At 49.2% G+C, this 11,163-nt stretch overlaps 1 protein-coding gene across 1 annotated transcript in view; it reads left to right on the top strand.

The window, feature by feature from the left end:
• LOC118790261 overlaps positions 1 to 11,163 on the top strand; it is a 39,673-nt gene that overhangs the window by 26,541 nt on the left and 1,969 nt on the right. The window contains exons 3-8 of the mRNA XM_036547165.1: positions 1,871 to 2,015; positions 3,161 to 3,367; positions 5,746 to 5,960; positions 7,092 to 7,222; positions 7,887 to 8,014; positions 8,654 to 8,768. Coding sequence (XP_036403058.1) covers positions 1,871 to 2,015; positions 3,161 to 3,367; positions 5,746 to 5,960; positions 7,092 to 7,222; positions 7,887 to 8,014; positions 8,654 to 8,768 — 941 coding nt within the window. The remainder of the gene's footprint in view (positions 1 to 1,870; positions 2,016 to 3,160; positions 3,368 to 5,745; positions 5,961 to 7,091; positions 7,223 to 7,886; positions 8,015 to 8,653; positions 8,769 to 11,163) is intronic.

The raw sequence follows: 11,163 nt of genomic DNA, 5'->3' as shown, positions 1-11,163 counted from the left end.
ACACGCATGCACATACATACACTCTCACACATACACTCTCGCACACATGCACACACATACACTCTCACACACATTCATACACATACACTCTCACACACATGCACATACATACACTCTCACACAAACACTCACACACGCATGCACATACATACACCCTCACACACACACTCTCACACACATGCACATACACACACTTTCACACATACACTCTCACACACACGCACACACACACACTCTCACACACATGCACATACACACACTCTCACACAAACACAGAACAATGAGCCGACTGTAGTATAGTACAGACAAAAGGGAGGCAGACTGTGGTACAGCACAAATTAAGCAGGACAGGGTATGATGGCAGTGGGCCTGGGACAGACTCTAGCTCAGACGTTAGCAGAGATTTGACCAGGACAGAGCAGCACAGACGAGACCTGGAGAGAGACTAGCACAGAGCAGAATAGGCCAGACTACAGCATGGGCTGGACCTGAACAGACTCTGGTACAGGTGGGAGCAGAATGAACTGCAGCAGTGATGGGCCTGGAACGGACTCCAGCACAGATGGGTCTGGAACTGTCTGTCCCAGAGAAGACTGGGGCAGGTGTTCACCCAGCTAGAGCGGCAGATATAGCAGCACTGGTGTGTATGTGGCCGTCAGTCCTGTGCTTCCAGCACAGAGGTGAATGAATGAATAAGTTAATGAATGAAAGAGCATTAATGAATAGTGGATAGAGGCAGGAGCTGGAGTGCGAGCTGTAATCAGCTCTGACACATCTTCCCTGCGTGTGTGAGGAGAGCAGCCCGTCCCCAGCCGAACAGAGCTGTCTCAGGTCTCCTCTCCACGCCAGCCACCTCCACCACATCAAATGAGCTCACCAGAGAGATGACTTCATGCTGCTGAAATCCAGCTCACAGCGAGAGATGCTTTTCAAAGCGGGAGGTGGGGGGGGGGGGGGGGGGGGTGAATGGCAGAGACCCTCTGCTTCATGTCATACCAGACCGGCTCGTCAAAAAAAATATTCCTGAGCTCATGCATCCTGTATCCTCATTAAAGACGTGATTTGTTGAGGTTTTCCATTGAAGTTGACGGTATTCAGAAACGATTTCTCCTGCAGAACATTTCATTGCATTACTCATTACTCTCGCCGGGATGCTTTGTCTCCAGTAAGTCTTGCCTTTGGCGAATAAGTGCAGAAATGAAATGAATGTGCAGGGAGAGATTTAACCTTGAATTACCATTACCATTTAGCTGGGATTCCTGAGCCCCAGCTCTAATAAAAGCTTTTATGGAAATTCAGAGCTAATCTGGCAGGCAGAGCTAATATAGTTAGCTGGAGGTGAATTTAAAGCTATTATTTACTCCGAGTGCTTGACAGGGTTTGTTTAATATTGCAGTATCTGCATTCCCATCAGTCTGTCTCAGAGCTCTGGGTGTCTGCATTAACCTTGTTTGCACAGAAGCAAAATGCAATATTCTTGACCTTTGTGTGTGTGTGTGTGTGTGTGTATACAAGCATGGCTGCATCCTGTGTGTGTGTGTGTGTGTGTGTGTGTGTGTGTGTGTGTGTGTGTGTGTGTGTGTGTGTGCGTGCTTATGAGTGTGTGTGGTTGTGTGTGTGTGTGGTTGTGTGCGTGTGTGTGTGTGTGTGTGTGTGTGTGTGCGTGTGTGTGTGTGCGTGTACGTGTGTGTGTGGTTGTGTGTGTGTGTGGTTGTGTGCGTGTGTATGTGTGTGCGTGTACGTGTGTGTGTGGTTGTGTGCGTGTGGTTGTGTGGTTGTGTGTGTGTATGTGTGTGTGTATTGTGTGAGCTGTGAGTGGTGTTACAGCAGTGGTGATGACCGGTTGGTGTGGGGGCTCTGTCTCTGGCAGGTTCTGAACGAGGCAGTGGGCGCTCTGATGTACCACACCATCACACTGACCCGTGAGGACCTGGAGAAGTTCAAGGCTCTCCGCATCATCATCCGCATCGGCAGCGGCTACGACAACATCGACATCAAGGCGGCCGGAGAGCTGGGTACGAGGGCCTGCCTCCGTCTGTCCATCTGTCTGTCTGTCTGTTCGCCTGTCCGGCTGTCTGTCCGTCCATCTGTCCATCCGCTGCTGGAACAATGAGCCGTCAGCGCGCTCCCAAAGTGAACACAGCGCACATAGATTCACACTCTGCCTTTACTCAGAAACAAGTACATGCAAGCAGTCTTCCCCTTGCAGTATGTTATTTAAACCAAGTTATCACATTTTATCAACATTGCACCAGCGTTGTCAGAACGTCTCATGTTTTCCGAGTGGCTGTACACAGCGGGAGACCTTTCTCTGTCATGGAGCAGAGGCACGCCAGTCTGCTGGGATGCGCTGTGATGTGCCCTGTGACAAAGAGAAGCTGATGGCTGTTTCAGAAGCAGCCAGCTATGAACTGCGAAAAAAAACTCCCCAGCAGATCAGCCGTGTCTCCCAGCAAACTGACATCTTTCAGCACTTGATGCAAGATTTTAAAAGGTTTTTGAGCTCTGAGGATTGTGACTGTCACGCTGTCTGTGAAAAGGGTTAGAAACGATTTAAACCACTGAAGATAAAACGGTCCTTTCCAGCACAGAGCCTTTAAACTGGGGGAGTTTGCCCAGGCCAGGAGCCATGTGATAAGAGCCAAATAGGAGTCAGCAGGATGTATTCTTAGGACCGGCTGTCATGTGACATCAGTGATGGTGACAGAGATCACAGCCGACACAAAACAAGCAGCAAACTGTGTTAGGGCCCGTTTCTCACACAGGGAGCCCCCTTGTGGGGCAGAAGCTCAAACCCCCGTGTTAAGGGCAGGTGCTCTGCCTGCAGGTGTGAGGGGTTTGTGAGAAGACTGGGTTAGTAACGCAGTTGTGAGTTCTGGGTCAGTGTGCAAGTGTGGCAGAGCTGATATTAGCAGCTTGCTAGAGTCCTGCGTAAAGCCAGCAGGGTAGCAGGTAGCAGAGCAGTTTCAGCTGTGACGTCACTCCCGGAGACTTGATTAGCTAACGTCGTTGCTGATGGAATTAGGGGCAAATTGCCTTCGGCTAAACTGGTAACAACGTTGGCCATCAGAATTTAGTTGTATGATGAAAACGGGTTTGGATCTCACTCGCAAAGGTACTGCCCTCTTTCCCGTTCCTCATGTGCATGTCTGCCCCCTAGGGATCGCTGTGTGTAACATCCCCTCGGCGGCAGTGGAGGAGACGGCCGACTCCACCATGTGCCACATCTTGAACCTGTACCGGCGGAACACCTGGCTGTACCAGGCGCTGCGGGAGGGCACACGTGTGCAGAGCGTGGAGCAGATCCGCGAGGTGGCGTCCGGAGCCGCCCGCATCCGCGGGGAGACGCTGGGACTCATCGGCTTCGGTGAGCAACACACACGCACGTGCGCTCACACACACACACACACACACACACACACACACTCTCTCTCACACACACACACACAACCTCACACACACACACACACACACCACACACAACCACACACACACCACACACACACCACACTCACACACACACACGTGCGCACACACACACACACACACACACACACTCACACACAGCCCTCCTCTCCACACCGGCTCGTGATGAAAATGAAGTTCCCCCTTCTCCCTCATGCTTATCTCAGCAAGTTCTTCACTCGACCTCCAGTTCTGCCAGAGCTTCCTGTTTTTCTCTCTCCTTCCCTCTGCGGAGATACGTACTCTACCAGCACACACAAGCAGGCACCTACAAATCTGCATGCGTTTACACTGCATTTTACACTGGTACACTGGTTACTCGCCCCGTACTCACCTGATATCCGCAGTGCTGTGACTACCATGTGCTCAAGTGGCCCTGTCCTCTGGACGGTTCTGTCAGTCCACATTCAGCCCAGAGATGATCTTTGATTCAGGCCCTCCTCACCCGGCAGCAGTGGGCTCATTGTGTTTTGTGCCCCCTGGTGGTTCAGCCCAGGCAGCAGCGATGGCGGGGGGCGGAGCCGGAGAGAGCGCGGTGACATTGAGCCGATGCTGACGATAATGACGCCGACGATAACGAGCGGCTCTGAGTGCACACGCAGCTGTGCTCGGCAGCAGGGCCACGGCGTTTAAAAACCCGGCCGGCGTGTCCATCCAGGAGCGCGGCGGTCACCTCAGTCACGGCCAATTAAAACCGCACTTACCGCCGGCATGGCGAGCAAACGGACCTGGCAGCGTGAGCGGGAACGCGATCGATTCAGCCCTCACAGGCCAAGTACGGCCACAGAGCGTCGGGGTAATGACAAGCCTGACACATCCCATCAGGCACTGCTGCCAAACGGGAGACTGTGCGCACACATGCGCAGGGAGGGAAATGAGCGGCAGCGTCTGTCGCTGGCAGTGACTGGCGTACGAGGAGACGCTGAATTCCTGGCTGTAACGGGGTTAGCTGTGCTGTGTGTCCACCCCTCCGCGCCACGCTCGTGCACACACTTTTGACTGATGCCCGTCTGAAGTGTCCGGGTCTCTCTGTTGTCAAGTCACCCGCCCAGACAGCTGCCTAGCGAGCAGCGAACTCTCCTCATGCTTCAGATGACAGAAAGGAACCTGTTTATTAGCGTCAGGCTGTGAGGGCACCGGCGTCTCCCAGGGACACTCCATTCCTCCTGATATCACTGCTCTCATTACTCACTGCTGCTGCGGAGCCCAAACGCCAAATTCTGTAACAAATGTTGCCTTGGTGCTCCGTCTGAAACGCTTAGCGCAGATGGCGGAGGTGGTTCGCCAGCTCTCAGCTCCCTGCTACCATAATTCAATATAAATTGAGTGCTAAGCACATACTCTGTCTGGGGAAGGAGAGAGCGCTTTCAGAACAAAGTGAAGTAGCCACCCCTGTCATTTCGCAGCAGTTTTATTAAAAGTTGTCTGGTCTGTGTTTCAGCCACTGTTTTTCTCTGTTGTTTAGCTTGTTTTTTTTATTTTCTTCACTGAGTATTTCGTTCTTTTCCTGCTTTGTAGCAGTCTTGAGCTGCTGCTTGTTCTGTCCTGGACAGGGCTCTGTGTATAATGTTCTTTGTAAATAAAAATGAAGCATTTCTGATAAATAATGGAATGTTATATTATTATAATAAGAGTAATAACATTGCTGCTGCTGCACTGCGCTGCTGGGGTATGTTGCTTCTGATTACAGATGTGAATCTGAATGCAGCCATGAACCAATCAGGCCTGTTCTGCGTTGATGTCATAGACCCCCATTAGCACTGAGGACCTGTTCTGTTTCCCCTCGACCTCAAAGCCTCTAGTTCATCATTAATTAAATATCATCATATTAATTAAATATCATCACAGCAGCAAACAAGTCTGTCTGTATGGATTGCTCTGCATAGTGTGGGATCTGGGATGTAGCAATAGCTGCATTGTGTGATTGTGTCTGTCTGTGCTATTGAGCTTTTTATTGATGTCACAGCTGCACAGGGGAATCGTAGGTGATGGGTGTAGGTGATGGGGGTGTGGTGGCAGGTGAGTTATGGCCTGTATTCCACGCACTAAGCTGTACTGAGTCTGTGCAGACCTGCGCGGAGGGGTAATGACTTGTGTTCTCTCACATTGAGCTACACCGTGTGTCTGGTCATTAGTCGTCTGCGCAGATACGCTCTGACACATTGAGCTGTGCTGTGTTTGTACACGTCTGTGCAGGTGGGTAATGACCCATGCTCACTCTCATCTGTCCTGTGTGTCTGCGCAGATGGGTAATGATCAGTCCTGTGTGTGTCTGCGCAGGTCGCTCGGGGCAGGCGGTGGCGGTGCGGGCCAAGGCCTTCGGCTTCAACGTGATCTTCTACGACCCGTACCTGCAGGACGGGCTGGAGCGGTCTCTGGGCGTGCAGCGCGTCTACACCCTGCAGGACCTGCTTTATCAGAGCGACTGCGTCTCGCTGCACTGCAACCTCAACGAGCACAACCACCACCTGATCAACGACTTCACCATCAAACAGGTCAGCTGGAGCTCCGCCTCCTCTCCCCTCCGCTCTGCACCTCTCCCTCTCCCGCTGTGCCCGCAGAGATTAGCCTCATCTCTCACTCTGACAAACGCCACCACCGCCAGGCTTTAATTACTGTTGCTACTGACCCAGCTTACAAGCAGGGCAAGACATGGTCTGAAAACTGGCTTGGAGCACACAGAGTGCTGAGGTTCTGGAGTCCTCCTCCCCACTGCTGCCACCCGGTGGCCAAACTGCAGAAGTGCGCCGCCTTCTCAATTCACTTTAAGGGTAACTCCAAGCTTTTCCCTTTGAAATATGAAGTGCAGCCATTACACAGAGAAACCTGGTTAACTTGTTATTTATTCACACAACAAAGATCCACTGTACCCTTTCAGATTGTAAATGAAAGGAAGGCTAAGTTTCCTCTGCAACAAAGAGTCTTGTGAGTGGCGGCGGCAGCCCTGGGCTTGGAGCAGGGCTTTTTAAAGGATCGCTGAAAGCCTGCTTGGCAGAGCCAGGGTTTTCCGTGCCCTGGATTTCAGCTTTTGTCAAGATTAAGGGATTACTTTCATCCAAACGCTTTCATTTAATTTTTTCCTCCTCTTTGGCACACAGTATCTTTCCGTATATCCTGCCGCAGTCACAGTTTCCTTCATTTTGTTGCGGTATAAAATGGAGTTTCCCTGTCGTTGGGACAATGAGGTCCGCCACAGCGCTGCTCTGGGTCACCTATGCTGTGCAGGTGTGGTGGTGGGGGGAGGGGGGGCAGGATGGGGACAAGCTCCCTCCATGGTCACTGCGTAGTGCTCTCTCTGTATCTAACTATCTATCTACCTGCCAAGAAAACGTCATTTACCGCCACCTGTCTCCTGTTAAACTCCGAGGCACTCTCACCTGGTGTCTGTCGGGTGAACACTGGCGACATCACAGATCTACAGAGGCCATTGTCACAGTCGTGGCGTGCTTTTATGTGTCAGTTCACGTTTGTTAGCTTGGTAGGAGTCAGACAAGTCATTTATCTCCTTGTTACCTCTGGATTGTGACGTGACAGCTAGCGTGATCTCTACTGCTGAGAAAGTTCATATCCTCAAAGAAAAGGGAGTGCTTCAGTGTCTCCTCCTCCCCCTTCTCTCTGACCTGCAGATGCGGCAGGGGGCGTTCCTGGTGAATTCGGCGCGGGGAGGCCTGGTGGATGAGAAAGCCCTCGCTCAGGCCCTGAAGGAGGGGAGGATACGTGGGGCGGCCCTCGATGTGCACGAGTCAGAGCCCTTCAGGTGAGTGTGTGTGTAGGTCTGCATTAAATAAGTCAGCTTACCAGAAAGAAACGCTGGCAAGGGATCATAATTCCACTTTGATTTTTTTATCACATAAAACTGTGAAAACCTTAGGACTGCCAGTTTAAAGCCAGCCAGGTTTCAAGTTGCTTGTTTCCAGAGTTTTTCCACCAGAGGCCAAATGAAACCTCCCAGAACACCGGCAAGCCTGAATCAAAGTTCTGATAATTAAAAAAAAAACAATCTTGAAACCAGATGGGAGCTAGGTACAGCTGGAACTTGATTTGAATTTTTATCACACTCATTTTTTAAACAACAGACTGAAATTAAAGAACTGGCCTTGATGTCTTTTTTCCTGTACAGGGTGAGAGGTACAGATTGGATCTGCCGGAGATCTAGTTACTATGAAATGAGAGCTGTGTTCAGCAGCTATCTCAGGCCACTGGCGAAATCCGCTCTGAAATCGGCTTTCTGTTTGAAATTGGAAACCTGTTGCCGTTATCTTCTCACTGGGGGTATGGAAAACAGAGACCTGGGAAAATCTGAGCCGTGAGAGAGGAGCGATTGCACCTCTTGTTCAACAGCCAGAAGAAGTTGCTGAATAATGTGGTGGATGACTTGACATCTCCCTCTCTCTCTCTCTCTCCCTCTCTCACTCCCCTAGTTTTGCCCAGGGCCCGCTGAAGGATGCTCCTAACCTCATCTGCACCCCCCACACGGCCTGGTACAGTGAGCAGGCCTCTCTGGAGATGAGGGAGGCGGCCGCCACGGAGATCCGCAGAGCCATCACAGGTAGGCTGGCTTTCGACCGCTCAGCACCGCGCAGGACCCCGGTGCATTTAGGGTCAATACGGGCTCAGCCACAGCTGAACTGCTCCTCAACCGCTCCTTGAACGGCAGTGTAGCATAGTGGTTAAGGAGCAGGACTTGTAACCGAAAGGTTGCCGGTTCGATCCCCGCTGGGACACTGCTGCTGTACCCTTGGGCAAGGTACTTAACTCACAATTGCCTCAGTAAATATCCAGCTGTATAAATGGATAACATTGTAAAGAACTGTAACCTATGTAAGTCGCTTTGGATAAAAGCGTCTGCTAAATGAATAAATGTAAATGTAAATGTTAACCACTGCTCCAAGCCTGACCTGCTTCATACGACCTGCTGTTCTCTGATCCCTGAGGTCGCAGCACTATAACACATCCCAAATAGAGGCTCTCAGAGGTTGCAACGATTTAGCTTCCATTACAGTCAGAGAAAATAAGCTTGGAAATATATGCTTTATGTTGATTTCTGAATATATATTTCTGCCAGCTGTGTTTGGGTCAGGCTTGTTTAGCTAATGAGACACGCACCTCAGTGATACAGTGACTTCTGACTCGGGTGTGTAAGGTGAGGCGATGATTTCATCAACATGTGTTTCCTGCTCCATTGCAGGCCGCATCCCTGACAGTCTGAGGAACTGTGTCAACAAGGAGTTCTTTGTCACCACAGCACCCTGGTCAGTGATTGACCAGCAAGTACACCCTGAACTCAATGGCGCAGCCTACAGGTATGATTTGGAAATGCACTAAACACATCTTACATTTGGAATCCCATGTTGATTTTGTCTTTTTGGTACATTTCTGCTTTTTATTATAAATCTTTTTAGCAGGACCCTTAACGTTCAGTAAATAAGGAATTTGATGGGATGGACTGAAAACCTCCGCCTGAGTATTAAGCAACCATTTAAAAACTGTCCAAAGCAAAACAGAATGCATACTGAAGTTAGCCCTTTGAGCCAGGACTGAAGCATTTGCTTCATCACACAGCTTCATTTCCTGTGTAAAGAGGTATCATCAGGTGTATGCATACAGCTCTGCCATGGCCTTCAATCTGACGAAAATACACACATAACCTGCTACACATTCCCACAATGCTTAGCAGTTACGTATTTGCAGTAAAAGGCAATGCATAAAGGACATGGACCTGGTATTTCTGTTTACACCAAACCTGTGGCAGTGTCAGGCTTCAAGCAGAATAAAACATCAGCAACATGCAAACAAATATTGTTACTTTCTGTAGGTTTTTCAGATGAGTGATCAGTGGAAATAACGTTACATGAAAACAGTTGAACATCGTCACAGTGCCGTGCGTTATTAGGTATTCTTAGGTAGGTTAGGTGTTCTCCCTCTGCTCTGGGGGTGTTTTATCGCTGCTTTGTGCAAGACTTCATTCCTCCACTATTCCACCCCCGCTGTGACTTCCTGCGCAGTGATGCTGGTTTTACATCATAGTATAGTTAACTGCATGAATCACATACTCTGTTTCATTGGATGGTTTACAGAGATTAGCATTCTTCTCGTCATATCTGTCTCCCTTCTGTTAATTGCGAAAGCAGGGATGTATTTTTATAAATCTTTCATTAGTGAGGTGATGGCAAATCACAGTTTAGACAGTTCAATAGCTGGCAGTTGGTGCCTGCACCTGTTGACCTCTTATTTTGTCGGCTCTTTGCAGAGATTAACTGTCCATCTCCCACGTTCAGAACAGCAGACTTATTAATGGGCTCTGTTCTTCAATGTCATAATTAGGTACTTAACCTCTTTAGTCTGTGGCTCCCAGTGTCTTAAACAGACTGACTGCTTCTTTCATACAGCAGAGTGAACCAAAACCTACAGGCCATCGCAACCGGTGGTGTCCAAGACAAATAGTAGCCCTTAATCAGAACCAGGTAAAGTGACCCAGGCTGGTCTGGGCTGGCCCAGGATAGATGCTTTTTTTGTACAGCAGAATGTGTTAATCCTCCATTGCAAACCTCAAACCCCTCCCCACCCCACCCCCATCTCAAGAAAGATTATTGACAAAAACCATGTGAAATGTTGAGTTGTCGGTAGACAATAGGTCTTTCAGATTTTTACAGTAAAGCTTTTTGAGTCAGGGTCAGTGTCCATTGATGCCATTGTAGAAGCCTCAGATCGAGGGCTGTGTTTTTGTGCTTTGAAGTCAGTGGGATGTGCTGGCATTTTTTTCCATCACTTTTTTGGCTCCTCATTGGTTGTCATTCCCAATGACCTTTTGACCTGATGCTGTGGTCAGACTGCAGAACCACATTTTACTGTTAAGATTATCAGCAGATCAGCACTGCCCATGGCAGCACAGTGTACATCATGTGAAATCTACATTGTGTCTATGCATCAGTTTCGATCCACAGACCGTTGGGTCGACCAACTAAAGCCCACGGTAAGTAATGTAGACCGTGAGTGCAAAACAGACTTTGAGCTTGTTAGACATATCTGATGATATTTACCTTTGGTGTCTTTTATGCCATGATGTCAACACTACTAATAAATGTCTGCTTTGTTTTAAAGTAGAAGTGCAGTGGTTATAGTTGTCATTGAGAGGTGCTGCACCAGAAACCTTTGATTTTCACATGGGTGTCACTCCTGACCTGCAGCCAGGGCGACCAGTGGACTGTCATTTCTCTTTTTTTTAACCAGCTCTGGTTGTAATGACTCTTTTTTTCACTCAAGCGCAAAAACACAGCCCTTATTCCATGGTCCATACATGCTCCTTCTCCTGTAAACACCCGTACATCACTCATGCTTTAGTTAGCAAAATGCTTTAGATGAGCAGCTGCAACTGTTTAGTTCTCTAGAACCTGCATGGTTCCAAACTGTGTTAGTTCCCTGGTAGATACTAGTGTTTCTGGTGACTGCTGTAGAGTGTGAAAAATAAGTGAAGGACATTTCTGTTCCAGCACCACTATTACTTTATGATATTTTATAAGGGCTGTATTTTTGATGTAATTTCTTGCTGCTGAGGTTTGGAGCAGCTGTCTCAGTGTAAACGCAGAGGAGTGCAGAGACTGCTCTGATAAATGTCGTCGCGCTGTGATGCTGTTGTGACTGAGATCTGTAGGACAGTATGTGACTCCTGTAATGTGCGCTGCAGTGTCACAGTTTTGC

This window comes from Megalops cyprinoides, chromosome 15, assembly GCF_013368585.1.
Source record: "Megalops cyprinoides isolate fMegCyp1 chromosome 15, fMegCyp1.pri, whole genome shotgun sequence".
Classification (NCBI taxonomy): domain Eukaryota; kingdom Metazoa; phylum Chordata; class Actinopteri; order Elopiformes; family Megalopidae; genus Megalops; species Megalops cyprinoides.
This window is presented reverse-complemented; position numbering and strand designations above follow the sequence as displayed.